General features: G+C 38.0%; 2 protein-coding genes across 2 annotated transcripts in view; one reads left to right on the top strand and one right to left on the bottom strand.

The window, feature by feature from the left end:
• The window catches only part of LOC126368551 (probable G-protein coupled receptor 158), an 81265-nt gene that overhangs the window by 20929 nt on the left and 42233 nt on the right, over positions 1 to 18103 (top strand). The gene's annotated exons all lie outside the window — the stretch shown is intronic.
• On the bottom strand, positions 1713 to 17869 carry LOC126366976 (lactase/phlorizin hydrolase-like). The gene is made up of 12 exons (XM_050010324.1): positions 17734 to 17869; positions 16363 to 16499; positions 9861 to 10525; positions 9316 to 9624; positions 8451 to 8689; positions 7467 to 7627; positions 6296 to 6350; positions 6068 to 6207; positions 4461 to 5125; positions 3875 to 4183; positions 2986 to 3224; positions 1713 to 2560 (listed from the first exon to the last, which is right to left on the bottom strand). Exons 1-12 carry the CDS (start codon positions 17754 to 17756, stop codon positions 2407 to 2409), a joined length of 3096 nt encoding a protein of 1031 aa, XP_049866281.1. The 5' UTR covers positions 17757 to 17869; the 3' UTR covers positions 1713 to 2406.

Below are 18103 nucleotides of genomic sequence, written 5' to 3'. Positions count from 1 at the left end.
ATTCCTCACAGTGCTGTATACAGCTGACTATAAGCGTTAGATTGCGTTCGACAAAGGCCTGTTGTATTCTCAGCGTGTTTTCTACTGAACAAACAGGGTGGGTCTGAAAGCAAATTAGCGCTGTCTCCAGCATCCACCGTTGTACAGAGCTCTATAGCTCGAGCTACTGAGAGCTCGTACATTGTACAAATTGAATCCAACGCGGTCCACTCTTGGGTTATTAGATTTCTTGCAAAATACGTTCAACCAGCGCTGCAGAGAGCGGCACAGGCTTCGTCTTATCTTCTATATTGCGTATACATTATGATATTACATAGGAAAACTTGTAAAATAATACTGTATTGCAAAGGAGCTAAGTACTTACCCAAAATGAATTACTTATAAGCTTTTTATTTTTATCTTCCAGCGTGCAAGGGGTAAAACCCGCGAATGTCCAAGACAAAATGAACTTCCATCGGAGACATAATTTGCTTTCATATAGGAACATATGTACGTAGATCGTAGAAATCGGATGGGACCAAAGCGAGGAAGGTACGGCTAAACAATGCCTCGCTAATGAAGTGGAACAATTCAGCTTTAAAATTACAAGAAAACTGACAGTCGCATTTTACGGACCCGTATTATTCACTTACGGAACCGTAAAGGAAGTAAGATTAAATTAACGGACAATTGCTGCTATTTTATTACCGAAGTGCTTATGTTTCTGTAATATAATATTGTATATTGAAGACTGAGAAAAAAAGTGCTTGGAGTCATTTTACTACAGGCATAAGTAGAATAAGGAATAATACTACCTTTAGGTACATAAGTTTAGTTTAAGTCCTTCATTCAGCGCTTATCCCTATCGACCCACTAGGGTCGATTAATTCTTTCAAATATTCTTCCTCTCAGATGACGCCCTGAACTAAGGTTCGCGCCCAACTGGGCACCCTCAGGCCTGTTGTCTTAAATTTTGTACCGGGTGAGAGCCCTCAGCGCTCCCCATTTGTCCGGCCAAGCAGTTAATACCATCTGCGGCAAATCTACAATAAGTCACGTCAAAAAAGAAAATAAAAAAGTTGATACAAGGAAATTCTGTCGATTTAATATTGCCCTAGATTTCAAACAACATTTTTATTTATTTATTTATTCATTTATTTTTCATCTACGTTGACTTTTGAGTCTCCAAATGGATTCAGTAAGTGGCTGCTTAGTATTATTCTGTCATTTAAATGGCTGCATGTTTAAACTATTCCATGCATTTTTATTTAGCAAAGAGATTACTTTGCTGTGCCGTCTAGGGACTATTTTTTTTGCTGAATTGGATCTATTGACGTTCACTCCCCATTTGCACTCTTGTTATATTTATACATGTCGTTAACACGTTCTAAAATTGAAATGTTAGTGCAACAATTGATAGTTTTAAAGATTTCTGAATGTACTTAGTGACAGCAATACTATTTTTGCGTAGGCTCGAAATATTCTACTTAGGTAATATAGTCGATCAAATCTATCTAAATTGGCTTTTTGTCTGGGACAAAGATAAATTATAAAATGCCAATTTAGAAATAGAAGCCAGTCTAAGATGACCAAAAAGCAATCTCATTTTACTTTTCGACTTATTTCGAATTTTATAACATAACAAACATAACAAATACTTTATTGCACAAACAGGAAAAAAACAAAATACAAAACAAAAGAGAAATAGAATATTATTATTATTTATTTATGAATTAAGTAACAATGAGTACGACGTTTGACCGCTTTTATTGATGACGTCACAGTGCATATTTCTATACAAATTCCGAAGAAAAATTTCGTTTTGATGTTTTGTAAAAAGTATCTCATTTGACTTGGTTGTCAAATAGCCTATTACGGAGTACCAAACCCAGGCTTAAAGGGAAGAAGTATCAGCAAATCTAAATCATTCTCATTGCAGTGTATATTCTCTCGTCTCACATTGTTACTAAGGTTTGTGAAGCTCAAATTTTCTTTAACCTCCGCGTATCCCAAGGTTACATTTTCCAATAACACCATTTTAACCTTTTAACCGTTATAATGCTACTTGTCATTTTGGGTAAATAGCCGACCGTCGTCCTAATGTGATTTGCCGCGTTTCCCTGCGACACAAAAGATAGAAGGGTGGCTCTCGGAATATACGCTTGATGTGTATTCGAAATATTATTACTTGTAAGAAGTACATTCGTTATCTCGAAGAAATGTCTGAGGAATTGGCTTTTAGCTGAGCACAACGTCGTATAAAGTGATCGCCGTGGTGGAAGGTCCCAAAACTCGTTTGTTGCTCAGATTTTCTTCTATCGTGTGGGTTGTGGTGTGGATCACCAACCTCATAAACCCTGATGTCAGGGTTATTATTGAGCCGCCGACGGCCCCTGACATGGCTCATGTAACGACGACGTACTTACGTCAGTCGGTAGTAACCGGGACCAACGATGGCGGCTCGTAGTGCGGGTCGAGCTCGCGCGTGCGCAGCATCTGTTTGTATACGAACGCGGACTTGCGCGGCGTGCGCGTGCGCACCGGGTCCTCGTAATCCACTTCGTACAGACCAAACCGCTCACTGCAGAAATTTAGGTAAGATATTATTTAATTTTTAATTATTTGTACAAAGAATAACACATATGGGGTGTAAGTGACATCATAACGAATACTGAGAGGGATGATTCAGCTCATTATTCTGAGTAAATATTAAGTGGAATTTTCCATCTTTTTTTTTTTTGACGTGACTTATTGTAGATTTGCCGCAGATGGCATTAACTACTTGGCCGGACAAATGGGGAGCGCTGAAGGCTCTCACCCGGTAGGAATTTTCCATCGCAAAAGTATAGAATTGAAAATAATTTAAAAAAACTAAAAAAAAAAAACAATTTTGCGATGGAAAATTCCACTTGATATTAACTCAGAATCATGGTTTGAACCATCATTCCCTTCAGTATTCGTTACGATGTCACTAACTCGCAGTATATATAGATTATGGAAACTTACACGTATCCTTGCATCCATTCGAAGTTGTCCATGAGACTCCAGGCTGTGTAGGCTCTGATGTCGCACCCCTCCTCAATGGCATCCAGCATCGCGTCGAGGTACAACCTGTAGTAGGCGATGCGGGCGTCGTCATCCAACCCGCCCAGTGTCGCAAACCCGTTCTCTGTTATATACACCTTGGGGTTGTTGTATACATCTCGAATTTTCATGAGTAATCTGTAGAAACCCCAGGGCACTACCTGGAAAAATATAGAATATTCATTATTTGCATACTATGATAATGTACAAGTTGGTAAGTTTCAGTAAGTATCACTGAAAAGTATTTTGAATGTATTCGTTTTGAAGCAAAACAAATACCTAATAAAAAGTAATTTAACTTAAAAAAACCTTAAAAGTACTTAATAACCTATTTCTAAGTCTGACTTAAAAAGTATGAAATAATATTTTGTTGAATACAATGTTAAAATCGAAATTCTGAAGTGAAAATTAGAATCGAATACTATTTTAATCTTCTATCGTGTGGGTAGTGAAGTGGAGTACCAACCTCAACAAGCGGGTTACTATGGAGCCGCAAAAGGCCCCTTACTATTTTCATTATAATTACATATAACGGCTTCATGTATCCTACTAACACTAATAAAGGCTTCCTTCACACAAAAGACATCAACGAGTTAAATTTTAATGTTCCATACTTACTATAATTTTTTTGACCCAAAATTTAAAAATACTCAAACCCGGTTGTAGCGATTGTCAATATTTAATTAAGTAGTTGAGAAATATATATGTATAATGAAATTCGTGAAAATTGTACAGTGTTCTTAATGACTTAGTGAAAATGCAATACCATCAAAAAATAACAATGCAAAGTTTACACTTTATCTTCATTTACCTTTGTAAAGGTAGAATCTCCAAGAACATACTCGTCCGTTTGATACCTTATAACTTCCACGTCGTCGTAAAATGAAGGGGAGTCATGGTAGCCGTAAACAGACTCGTTTCTGTACACATAGGCGGTGCTGTAGTGGTTCAAACCGAAGAAATCTGAGGTTCCTCGTACGTAGTCTATCTCTTCAGGGGTGAACTGTGGCTGTCTGGATCTGAGGAACCCTTGAGCAGTGCTCTTAGCAGCAATTTTTTCTTTCATGCGAGCAGGGTAGTCTCCAGTTTCTGAGAATATTGGGTGTGCGTACTGTTGCCACTAAAATAAATAGAGTTTGACATTGATATTATTATTTTTCTTAACCAATTTCGGCTATGGCGATTGTACATCAACCAATGATTATTAGCTATAATAATCATTCACACACATCATCACATCACACACATCAATTATTCATTGACAGGCTGCGTCAAGGTCACGATGGTTGCCACAGTTACTCCCCGCCAACTCCCGTTTCCTGATCAGGTCGTGTAGTCTAAAAGCAAATCGGCGGGTCGTAACCATGGAAACCACGGTTTAATTTAATGTTACTTACTGTGAAGTATTGCAAATCCATCGCAGCTTCTGTATCGTTCTCTGTAGCAGGTTCGTACCACAAAACGTCGAAAACTATACCGATTTCTCCTCCGTTAATAGGTTTGAATTCGTTATTGTAAATATGATACGCTTTAGCATGTGCAAGGAGCAGGTTCTTAGCGCATATGTATTCGGCTACTCCTGGAATGTTCAATCTCGGTGCCATAGAGCTTGTACCATAACTCAAGTAGCATATGGCGTTTGGCTCGTTCATTGTGTTCCATATCTTCACTCTATCTCCGAATAAACTGAACGCAGTGCGAGCATAGTCTGCAAACCAGTCGACTATATACGGGTTAGTCCATCCGCCCATCTCCTGTAGTTTCTGTGGTAGGTCCCAGTGGTACAGAGTTATCATAGGCTGTATATTGTATTTGAGCATTTCGTCAATTAGTCTGTTATAATAGCTGACTCCGGCAGGATTTATTTGGTCAGGGAAGCTAGTGGGCATTATTCTTGTCCATGACAATGAAAATCTGTAGAAGTCGACCCCCAGCTCTCTCAACATTTGAACGTCACGTTCAACTTGATGGTAGGAGTCATCGGCTATGTCTCCGTTGGAGCAATCCTTTATCGCGCAGGGGTCCGTATGCGTCAAGTGGTCCCATATATTTTCAGATTTTCCTGTAAGTAATAATATTTCATCACGTCGGAAAAATATCATCATCAATCAGTATATCTTAAGTGCATTCTTCACTAACACAGTTGATTCGACCATTACAGATGGCGATACAGCTCACTACTTATCACATTGGTCTAACAGAAAGCGCGGTGAAGCGTGAGTACTTACTTCATCAAAAGGTAGTCAGAGGTACATCCATCGCAAGATGGATGGATATGTTCGTGAGCTTGTGTAAAGTTATGTCTCCTTGAGCCGCTTCCCGTTACTTAGGGTCTCCTTGTCGTTGGGAATTGTGTTTAAATATAGGTAATTAAAATTATGGTTTTGCGTAAATTACAAAAATAATTCTGCTGATAAGCTCATATTGTTGTTATTGTTATTTTTAAATTTAAAAAAAGTCAGTAAAAAAAAAGGCTGCTAATTCCTGCAGACGCCATCTAATTTTATTTTAAGTTATACCTGTCATTTTCTTATCCACCGAAAAGGAAAGAGACGGATGATTGACAGCTCTTAATTTTAGAAATAATGAGTAAATTAATGAATAACCCGGGCGAATCAGAAAGGTATCTCGCTGGTATGCAAACTGTTTGACGTGTGCTTTCAACATAATTCTGTCGGGTTATTGGCCAGTGTAAAATTTTTAGACTTGTGCTTGTTTTAGATTTGTGCTTAAAATTGACGTGTGTTCCATAAATTTTATGCTTGTCGATTACCCGTCTCTTTCCTTTTCGGCGGATAAGAAAATGACAGATGTAACTTAAAATTAGATGGTGTTTACAGGAATTAGCACCAATATCTACTACGACACCAATTATTATAACCGTCATTCGTGATCGTTCATTCTTAATATATATTAACTTATATCCCAATGGGATATTTTGATATTAAGTTTATGAATTACCAAATTATATGTATAAGTAGAGATAAGGATATGCGTTGCGTACCATCTTCATCCCAGGCTCCCTCCACTTGGTAGGAGGCGGTGGCGGTTCCAAACATGAATCCTTCTGGGAACTTTCTAACCTCATCCCGGTTAGTGTTGCCAGTAGATTTTCTAGATGATAATGCGACGCAAAATACAACACTGGAATATTAAAATAAATGTAATTGATATAAAAGCCCTTTGGTATTTTAATAACCTTAGTTAAAGTAATACTCGTATATGAACTCACACTATATAAGTTTTATGTAACATCGTGTGGAATAATTTCGACGTACTCGTGAAATCTCTAAAATAAGCAGTATATATAATGTTCCTCTTTTATCGATGGAGACGCTTGCAGAAAACTATCTATAGATATCTCATCGATAAGACACTTGTACAATACTTGAGTCAGCAGATTGTAAAGACAAATGTGGTCACCCGGATCAAACCATATCTCACATAGTGAACGAGTGCCCTCTGCACCGGTTCCCAGGTGGTATAGCCGAGCTGCATGGTGTGACGGATGCGGCAGAGATTTGGTTAGGGGAACTTCAGCTAGATATATGACCCACGCAGGATATTTTATTTTTGTCTGCCATACGCAATAATAATAAAGACAAAACTTATAATATAATATTAGGAAATCTAATCAATTGTACGTGACGTGCCTGCCTAACTCGATGGGACTTGAACCCTAAACAATGTTTAGCTCCAAGTCGTCGCTGATGTCGCGAACTGACGTATCTGCAATTTTTGCCGAAACTGATTCACACCCTTTGCAATTCTCAATAAGACGCAAACGACAGAGAGATCGATATACAGTCGATTATCGGGTAGCACTATTTTATGATGTAATATAAGACGCAAATCACTTTAGCAAAAATTACAGATACGCCGATTAGCAAAGTCAGCCACGAAGTGAGAGGAGATGATTAATATGAAAAAGACAATGTAATCGAATAACATGTAATTGTATGGAGTTAAATAACGTGAAATGTTAATCCCAAAAGTATATTTTATTCGATTGCTCTGACGTTTTTTGTAATCAATTGCAATTTAGCTAAGACCCACATAGGCCTATAAAAATGACCACATGGTCATCTTAATTTAATATTGATTACTTAAAAAGTATATTATCTCAAACTAAATTATATTTTTATCGTGTTTTCACAGCATTTATATCTTTAGATAATTTAAAGAATTGTCATAAAAATGTCTTGGAAGTTTCTAAACAGGATAGAATGCGGTCTTTGATGATAGGAACTAAAAAAAAACATTTTTGTGATTCTGTAATGTACTGTTTTTATTTATCTTATCCTCGTAAGGCCCGGATTTCCAGACACAATAGTTAAACAATGGGATTTGGATTTTAAAAGGACTTTGGGCCTTACGACCATATGGCTTTAGTTATTTCGTTCAATGTCCGTCATCGATGGTCATGAGTTGTCCTTGTGGCGGCTCGTAATGCGGGTCGAGCTCGCGTGTGCGCAGTATCTGCTTGTACACAAACGCAGACTTGCGCGGCGTGCGCGTGCGCGCTGGGTCCTCATAGTCCACTTCGTACAGACCAAATCTTTCGCTGTTAAAACGAAAAAGCAATTGAGTATACTTTTTAGAATAATTAATTTTAAGTTTCTTAAAATATATATTCATGTTTTATTTTTTCATTAAATACGTGTTTCTGTCATTATTGATGACGACAGCTCTCGTGGATCCGTTGCTGGCTTGGTCTAGGCCCTAGACTCTAGGGCGTGGGCGCGGTTCGGGCATTGTAAAGTTTTAGTAAACGAGTATAGGTCTACCAGGATCGGATGGCTTACTATAAGTATAGATTTTATTTCCCCATTTGCCATCAGATTATGTTATACCCATACATAACTCAGTCGCGTTCCGTCCGTCCATTTAATTTGAAATATTTTGTTGGTCGCTTTTCGTGTGTCGCTGTATTTTGACGTGTAATGCTCATAGGCTCTTTTAAACGATTCAACCGACTCGCGACTGACAAAATATCTTATAATAATCCAACGCCCGCGAAACGCCACCATATTATAATCTCCTTTTATGAAAGCGCTCGAAATGCGACTAATTTACTTACTTGTTTACCAAAAATTTACAACGCACTAACCGCGTCCAGTGCTGTTTTAGATATTACCCTTCTATCGCGCAACTCTGCTGTCAATCTTACTCATACTCATATACAGAGTGTTAGTGACATCGTACAGAATACTGACATCGTACAGAATAATTTCCTCTCAGTAAATTCATGTGTTTTTTTAAATTATTTTCAGTTCAACATAGAATAATGATCTGAATTACCCATCAAAGTTTTCGTTACGACGTCACCAATACCCTGTATCCAAAAATGTGTAAATATTATTAATTACACAGCATGTGATACTTACGTGTATCCTTCTAGCCATTCGAAATTATCCATAAGACTCCACGCAGTGTAAGCTCCGATGTTAGATCCTTCCTCAATGGCATCTAACATCGCGTCCAAATATTGCTTAAGGTACGTGACACGATCATTGTCCTCAAGGCCACCGTACGTCGCAAACCCATTCTCAGTGATTAAAACTAGGGGATTATTGTATTTCTCCCTTATGCTTGTCAACAGACTGTAAAAACCTCTAGGGACAGCCTGGAAGTAAAGTTATATAGGGTGTTAGTGACATCGTAACGAAAATTTCGAGGGATGATTCAGACCATGATTCTGAGTTGATATCAAGTGGAATTCCCTGTCGCAAAAGTATGGAACTCAAAATATTTAAAATAATCATGAATTTAGCTACGGAAAATTCCACTTGATATCAATTCAGAATCATGGTCTGAATTATGTCCCTCAGTATTCGTTACGATGTCACTAACACCCTGTATGTACGAGCATTTAAACTTTTTAAAGTGTCTCGTTTTGTTACATCGTGTTACATTACAGTCGATAGATAGTATAAATATTTGCACCACCGAAATTACGTAATAAGGGAAATAAAGTATAAGAATACTAAGCATTAGGTGTTTTTTTATCTTTGTTTATAAAGTCAATTTCAGATGATTTGTTGGAAACCAGTCATTAATAATGCGTCATCATTACTAATTTAAAAGCCACGCTCTTGTCGGTGTAGTATTCTCCATTATTACTGACGGTTACTGCTGCTGTCTGTCAGGTAATAATTATGCATCGTGTTTATGATACTAAAACTTTCCGCAAGGCTGTATTTTTCTTGATTAACTTGAGTATGTTATTATATTTGTAAAAAATAACTTTACCATAGTGAAGTCTGACTCCCCAATGCGCCATTCGTCCTTTTGATATATAATTACATTCTTGTCATCCCAATAGGAAGGAGAAGGATAATAGTCTTTAGTAGATTCGTTCCTGTACACTATATATGAAGAGTAATGATTTAATCCAAAGAAATCCGAGGATCCTTTCAGGTATGTAATTTCCTCAGGAGTAAGTTCTGGTAATCTGGACCTAGGATACCCTTGAGCTGCGCTTTTTTCTGCAATGTTTTCTTTTACGATTGCTGGATAATCTCCGACATCGCTAAATATAGGATGTGCAAATAGTCCCCACTGTAAAATAAATAATTAGCAACTGCATTAACGCTATAGTTATTGGTAATATTTGAGACTCCACATCTGATGAATGTGTTTGCCTACTGAAGGATCAGAAGTTTGAGATTTTGAATGAATCAGGAGCTAAACTGTGTTCTTTTACAAATTATAGCATGGATTTACGATCTTTGCAGAACTTTTACTAGCTCCCCATGCACTCACAACCTCAAAGTTATTAGTTAGATTATACATACATGAAATTCATTAGCTTCATCAGCCACAGCTGCATGTTCTTCACTGTCAGGGTAGTACCACCGAGCGTTCAAAGTGATTGCGATTTCCCCTCCTTGTGACGCTCTGAATTCCTCGTTGTAGATGTGATAAGCTCTCGCATGAGCCATGAGAATATTTTTAGTGCATAAGTAATCTGCTGTCCCGCTTTGATTCAATAATGGAGCCTTACTGACACCCCCATACCCGTTCATACACACAATTTGTGGTTCATTAATAGTAATCCAGGACTTCACTCTATCTCCAAACAGCTCAAATGAGGTGCGCGCGTAGTCACCGAACCAGTCCACTATGTTTGGGTTCGCCCATCCACCAACATCTTGAAGTTTCTGTGGCAGATCCCAGTGATATAACGAAACCATCGGCTCAATATTATATTTGAGCATTTCATTGAATAAATTATCGTAGTATTTGACTCCCGCTTCATTGATATCGTTAGAAAAGCTATTGGGCAGTATTCTTGGCCAAGACATGGAGATTCTATAGAAGTCAACACCCAATTCTCTCATCATTTCAACATCACGTTCAATTTGATGATAGGAGTCATCAGCAATGTCAGCGTTTGAGCAGTCTTTTACTGCGCAAGGTGTCGTATGTGTTAGATGATCCCAAATACTTTCGGCTTTACCTGTTAAAACAGTTACGTTATTTTAATATGCTATGGTTTGTAAGACTGTATATAGATGGTAAAGAATGAATAACTATTAGTATTAAAATGATAATTATGATGTTTTCTGATAATATTTTAATTAAGGATGGGTATACGGGTAACCTAACCCGTACCGGGTTGGTTTTCCCTTCGCGGGTTAGAAGGTTAGACAGGCTGTCACTTCTGTAAAAAAAACCGGATCTGTCAGATCTTCAGGTTAGGTAAGCGGATCTTATGAAAACGGAATAACGCTAGGGTGATGATGGGTATCATTCATACGTGTTAAAATACTCTAATTGACAGTACCATCTTCATCCCAGGCACCTTCCACTTGATAGGAAGCGGTGGCAACTCCGAACAGAAATCCTTCCGGAAACTTCCTGACTTCATCTCGGACACTGGCGGAAGATGTCGCCACTACCAGACCCACTAACGCACTGTAAACATATTAATTTATTGCATGTCACAAACATGATAGAGGTGGAGCATAGTAAGAAGGGTACATATGCCGCCCTGCAAGGACACGACAATATAAAACACGACATCAGGTGCCTTATACTTAATAATATTAAGTATATTACGTAACAAAAACACAGCTATTTATAATACTACCCGTGTAAAACTAAATAACAAAATTATATCAAACAGTCATTAAAATTTAAATGGAACAAGGAACTGTTTTGGTTACTGTCAAGCAGTGTAGGTTTGTCTATATTTTTAATACGGTTTGGGATATGGTTAAATATTATTATCTTTATGAGATGAGGTGGTGGAGCCATAAAAAAAAAATAAAAAAATACAATTAGATGGTGTGTACAGGAATCAGCACTAATGTCTGTCATTTTCAACACACTTTCCGTGACGGCTTTGTATGATGGCTTCCGTGGTCCAGTGGTTTGCGCGTTGGGCTCACGATCCGGAGGTCCCGGGTTCAAATCCCGGTGGGGACATATCACAAAAATCACTTTGTGACCCCCAGTTTTATTAGGACATTACAGGCTGATCACCTGATTGTCCGAAAGTAAGATGATCCGTGTATCGGAAGGCACGTTAAGCTGTTGGTCCCGGTTACTACTTACTCATGTAAGTAAGTAGTCGTTACTTGAGCCATGTCAGGGGCATTTGGCGGCTCAATAGTAACCCTGACACCAGGGTTGATGGGGTTGGTAATCCACCTGACAACCCACACGATATAAGATCACACAGTTGATAAAATAAAATAAAACTTACATAATAAAGCTAGTATGTAACATACTGCTGTCACTGGCCGGCCCCTACAAACAAATATATTGTGAGTGTGAAAACTGCCGCAGTAAGTATATATGAATTTCGGGAGAGCTTCTTATCTCTTATTGTGTAACTCAAGTGACGACTGATTATGTTATTTTGTTCATTTTTGGTCCCTTATCGGATCTCATCGACACTTGTGTGATATCTAGATATTTTCTTCTTTAGGTACACTGACGACATCACTGTTGCAATTCGAGGCTGTCTTATAAAAGTCTTTTGGTATTTTAATAACGTAATTTTGGTATTTTAATAAAGTAATATAAATATGAACTCATATTTTATAAGTTTTATGTAACATCTTGTGGAAATACTTTGACGTACTCGTGAAATCTCTAAAATAAGCAGTATATATAATGTTGGTCTTTTATCAATGGAGACGCATGCAGAAAACTATCTTTATTTTTATTTAGATATCTCATCGATAAGACACTTGTACAATACTCGAGTCGGCAGATTGTAAAGACAAAACTTTAAATATAATATAATATTAGGAAATGTAATCAATTGTACGTGTTCTGACTGCCTAACCCGACAGTGCGCTCCAGCCTGACGGATATTAACAATGTTCTGCTACAAGTGAGAGTAGATGATTAATACGAAAAAGGACAGTTTTTTTGACGTGACTCATTGTAGATTTGCCGCAGATGGAATTAACTACTTGGCCGGACAAGTAGGGAGCGCTGAAGGCTCTCACCCGGTACAACGTTTAAGACAACAGGCCTGATGGTGCCCAGTTAAAAAAGGGGCAGTGTAATCGAATGACATGTTTGGAATTAACATATGGTGACATGTTAATCCCAAAAGTATATATTATTCGATTGCAATGACGTTTTTCGTAATCGGTTGCAAATTAACTAAGAGCAACATGGGCTTACTAAAATGACCACATGGTCATCTTGATCATATTGATTAAAAAGTATATTATCTCAATCCAAATTATATTTTTATCGTGTTTTCACGAGATTTATATCTTTGGATATTTTATAGAATTGTCATAAAAATGTCTTTGAAGTTTCTAAACAGGATAGAATGCGGTCTTTGATGATAGGAACTAAAAAAAACATTTTTGTGATTTTGTAATGTTCTGTTTTTATTGATCATATGGCTTTAGTTATTTCGTTCAATGTCCGTCATCGATGGTCATGAGTTGTCCTTGTGGCGGCTCGTAGTGCGGGTCGAGCTCGCGCGTGCGCAGTATCTGCTTGTACACGAACGCGGACTTGCGCGGCGTGCGCGTGCGCGCTGGGTCCTCATAGTCCACTTCGTACAGGCCAAATCGTTGGCTGTTAAAACGAAAAAGCAATTATACTTTTTGGAATAATTAACTTTAAGTTTCGTAAACTACATTCATGTTTTATTTCTTTTGTTTTTCATTAAATACGTGTTTCTGTCATTATTGATGACGACAGCTTGGATCCGTTGCTGGCTTGGTCCAGGGCGTGGGCGCGGTTCGGGCATTGTAAAGTTTTAGTAAACGAATATAGGTCTACCAGGATCGGATGGCTTACTTTATAGATTTTATTTCCCCATTTGCCATCAGATTATAGTACACCCATATATAACTCAGTCGCGTTCCGTGCGTCCATTTAACTTGAAATATTTTGTTGGTCGCTTTTCGTGTGTCGCTGTATTTTGACGTGTAATGCTCATAGGCTTTTTAAACGATTCAACCGACTCGCGACTGACAAAATATATTATAATAATCCAACGCCCGCGAAACGCCACCATTCTATGGAAGCCATATAATCTCCTTTTATGAAAGCGCTCGAAATGCGACTAATTTACTTACTTGTTTACTGTTAATTTCCTCGCAGTAAATTCATGAAAGTTTATGTGCTTTTTAAATTATTTTCATTTCCATACGTCACTAACACCCCGTATCCAAAAATGTGTAAGTATTATTAATTACACAGCATGTGATACTTACGTGTATCCTTCTAGCCATTCGAAATTATCCATAAGACTCCACGCAGTGTAAGCTCCGATGTTAGATCCTTCCTCAATGGCATCTAACATCGCGTCCAAATATTGCTTATAGTACGTGACACGATCATTGTCCTCAAGGCCACCGTACGTCGCAAACCCATTCTCAGTGATTAAAACGAGGGGATTATTGTATTTCTCCCTTATGCTTGTCAACAGACTGTAAAAACCTCTAGGGACAGCCTGGAAGTAAAGTTATATAGGGTGTTAGTGACATCGTAACGAAAATTTTGAGGGATGATTCAGACCATGATTCTGAGTTGATATCAAGTGGAATTCCCTGTCGCAAAAGTATGGAACTCAAAATATTTAAAATAATCATGAATTTAGCTACGGAAAATTCCACTTGATATCAACTCAGAATCATGGTCTGAATCATCCCCCTCAGTATACGTTACGATGTCACTAACACCCTGTATGTACGAGCATTTAAACTTTTTAAAGTGTCTCGTTTTGTGACATCGTGTTACATTACAGTCGATAAATAGTATAAATATTTGCACCACCGAAATTACGTAATAAGGGAAATAAAGTATAAGAATACTAAGCATTAGGTGTTTTTTTATCTTTGTTTATAAAGTCAATTTCAGATGATTTGTTGGAAACCAGTCACTAATAATGCGTCATCATCACTAATTTAAAAGCCACGCTCTTGTCGGTGTAGTATTCTTCATATATTACTGACAGTTACTGCTGCTGTCTGTCAGGTAATAATTATGCATCGTATTTATGCTAAATACTTAAATACTAAAACTTTCCGCAAGGCTGTATTTTACTTGATTAACTTGAGTATGTTATATTTGTAAAAATAACTTTACCATAGTGAAATCTGACTCCCCAATGCGCCATTCGTCCTTTTGATATATAATTACATTCTTGTCATCCCAATAGGAAGGAGAAGGATAATAGTCTTTATTAGATTCGTTCCTGTACACTATATATGAAGAGTAATGATTTAATCCGAAGAAATCCGAGGATCCTTTCAGGTATGTAATTTCCTCAGGAGTAAGTTCTGGTAATCTGGACCTAGGATACCCTTGAGCTGCGCTTTTTTCTGCAATGTTTTCTTTTACGATTGCTGGATAATCTCCGACATCGCTAAATATAGGATGTGCAAATAGTCCCCACTGTAAAATAAATAATTAGCAACTGCATTAACGCTAAAGTTATTGGTAATATTTGAGACTCCACATCTGATGAATGTGCGTGCCTACTGAGGGATCAGAAGTTTGAGATTTTGAATGAATCAGGAGCTAAACTGTGTTCTTTTACAAATTATAGGATGGATTTACGATCTTTGCAGAACTTTTACTAGCTCCCCATGCACTCACAACCTCAAAGTTCATGGCCAATGGACACGCATATTGCTGATTATACATACATGAAATTCATTAGCTTCATCAGCCACTGCTGCATGTTCTTCACTGTCAGGGTAGTACCACCGAGCGTTCAAAGTGATTCCAATTTCCCCTCCTTGCGATGATCTAAATTCCTCGTTGTAGATGTGATAAGCTCTCGCATGAGCCATGAGAATATTTTTAGTGCATAAGTAATCTGCTGTCCCGCTTTGATTCAACAACGGAGCCATTCTGACACCCCCATATCCGTATATACAAACAATTTGTGGTTCATTAATAGTAATCCAGGACTTCACTCTATCTCCAAACAGCTCAAATATGGTGCGCGCGTAGTCACCGAACCAGTCCACTATGTTTGGGTTCGCCCATCCACCAACATCTTGAAGTTTCTGTGGCAGATCCCAGTGATATAACGAAACCATCGGCTCAATATTATATTTGAGCATTTCATTGAATAAATTATCGTAGTATTTGACTCCCGCTTCATTGATCTCGTTAGAAAAGCTATTGGGCAGTATTCTTGGCCAAGACATGGAGATTCTATAGTAGTCAACACCCAATTCTCTCATCATTTCAACGTCACGTTCGATTTGATGATAGGAGTCATCAGCAATGTCACCGTTCGAGCAGTCTTTTACTGCGCAAGGTGTCGTATGTGTTAGATGATCCCAAATACTTTCGGCTTTACCTGTTAAAACAGTTACGTTATTTTAATATGTTATGGTTTGTAAGACTGTATAACTATTAGTATAAAACTGACAATTATGATGTTTAAAAAAAACTGTTTTCTTATTATATTTTAATTAAGGAGGGATTTCCTTCGCGGGTTGGAAGATTAGACAGGCTGTCACTTGTGTAAAAAAAAAACCGGACCTGCCAGAACTTCAGGTTAGGTAAGCGGATCTTGTGAAAACTGGATAACGCTAGGGAAATGATGAGGTATGGGTATCATTCATACGTGTTCTCTTTCTCTCTCTTGGTCGGTCCCTCATATCTGAGGATCGTGGTCAGCATCAGGGTTGCACCTGGAGCGGATGATCTGCCACCACCGGTTCCCGTCCAGCGCTTCCCTTACGACTGTGTAGAACTTGGATGACGACGAGTCTTTCACTTGATCAGTCCATCTAGTCGGTGAACGACCACGCGATCTTTTCATACGTGTTAAAATACTCTAATTGACAGTACCATCTTCATCCCAGGCACCTTCCACTTGATAGGAAGCGGTGGCAACTCCGAACAGAAATCCTTCCGGAAACTTCCTGACTTCATCTCGAACACTGGCGGAAGATGTCGCCAGCGCCACTACCAAACCCACTAACGCACTGTAAATATTATTCATTTATTGCATGTCACAAATATGTTAGAGGTGGATCAAAGTTAAAAGAGTACATGTGACGCCCTGCAAGGACACGACAATATAAAACACGACACGAGGTGATAATACTTAATATTACATACATACATAAACCCACGCCTATTTCCCACCGGGGTAAGCAGAGACTATAGAATTCCATTTGCATTTTTCCATTTTTTTGAATTGGAGATGTCCTTAGAAAAGGTTCAATACGATCTACTCTGAACCGGCGTCCGTGTATGAAGCGATTGATGAATGTGGAGGAAGCAAGAGAAGTGTGTCAGGATCGAAGCAAATGGAATTCTACTTAATATTAAATATATCTAAGTATTATAAAATTAAGTTATTACATAACAAAAACACTGCTATTTATAATACTACCCGTCTGGAGGAAAAGAAAAGAAACTAATTTTAATTTGGTGAATGGTGTTAATAATTTACTTAGGTTTCTGTTATTTAACAATTTAATTCAAAGCAGAAGGCTAATGGCCCCGATTCCTGCAGACACATCCTAATTTTATTTTAAGTTATACTTACCTGTAATTTTCTTATCCACCGAAAAGGAAAGGGACGGGTCATTGACAGGGCGAATTAAATAGGCATCTAGCTGGTATGCAACCCGTTTGATGTAATTTGGGAGGGTTTTTTAAATTCCTGCCAAAAATTGACGTGTATGCCTATCGATTACCCGTCCCTTTCTTTTTCAGCGGATAAGAAAATGACAGCTATAACTTATAATAAAAATATTATAATTATTTGTGTACAGGACACACCATCTAATTTGTCTTAGATGAATTGCTTCGATGTGGCCATTTTAACCCCCCAGCACTAATGTCTGTCATTTTTATCACACTGTTTCCGTGCTGATGATTTTATAATATGACGGCTTCCGTGGTACCCGGTTCAAATCCCGGTGGGGACATATCACAAAAAACACTTTGTTATCCCTAGTTTGGTTAGGACATTACAGGCTGATCACCTGATTGTCCGAAAGAAAGATGATCCGTGCTTCGGAAGGCACGTTAAGCTGTTGGTCCCGGTTACTACTTACTCATGTAAGTAAGTAGTCGTTACTTGAGCCATGTCAGGAGCATTTGGCGGCTTAATAGTAACCCTGACACCAGGGTTGATGGGGTTGGTAATCCACCTGACAACCCACACGATATAAGATCATACAGTTGATAAAATAAAATAAAACTTACATAATAAAGCTAGTATGAAACATACTGCTGTCACTGGCCGGCCCCTACAAACAAATATATTGTGAGTGTGAAAACTGCCGCAGTAAGTATATATGAATTTCGGGAGAGCTTCTTATCTCTTATTGTGTAACTCAAGTGACGGCTGATTATGTTATTTTGTTCATTTTTGGTCCCTTATCGGATCCCATCGACACTTGTGTGATATCTTGTGTGACGTCATCACTGTTGCAATTCGCGGCTGTCTTCTAAAAGTAACATCTTATACTTACTGTTATTTTTTTACACTCAAACATTTTTTTTATATATTATGATAATGCAATATTATGGTTACGGTAATGTTATTTGAGGAGGCTGGAGCCTAAACTACCTA

Source organism: Pectinophora gossypiella, chromosome 1, assembly GCF_024362695.1.
Source record: "Pectinophora gossypiella chromosome 1, ilPecGoss1.1, whole genome shotgun sequence".
In the NCBI taxonomy this organism is placed as follows: domain Eukaryota; kingdom Metazoa; phylum Arthropoda; class Insecta; order Lepidoptera; family Gelechiidae; genus Pectinophora; species Pectinophora gossypiella.
Note: the sequence above shows the minus strand (reverse complement) of the source record. Positions and strands in the feature narration are given on the sequence as shown.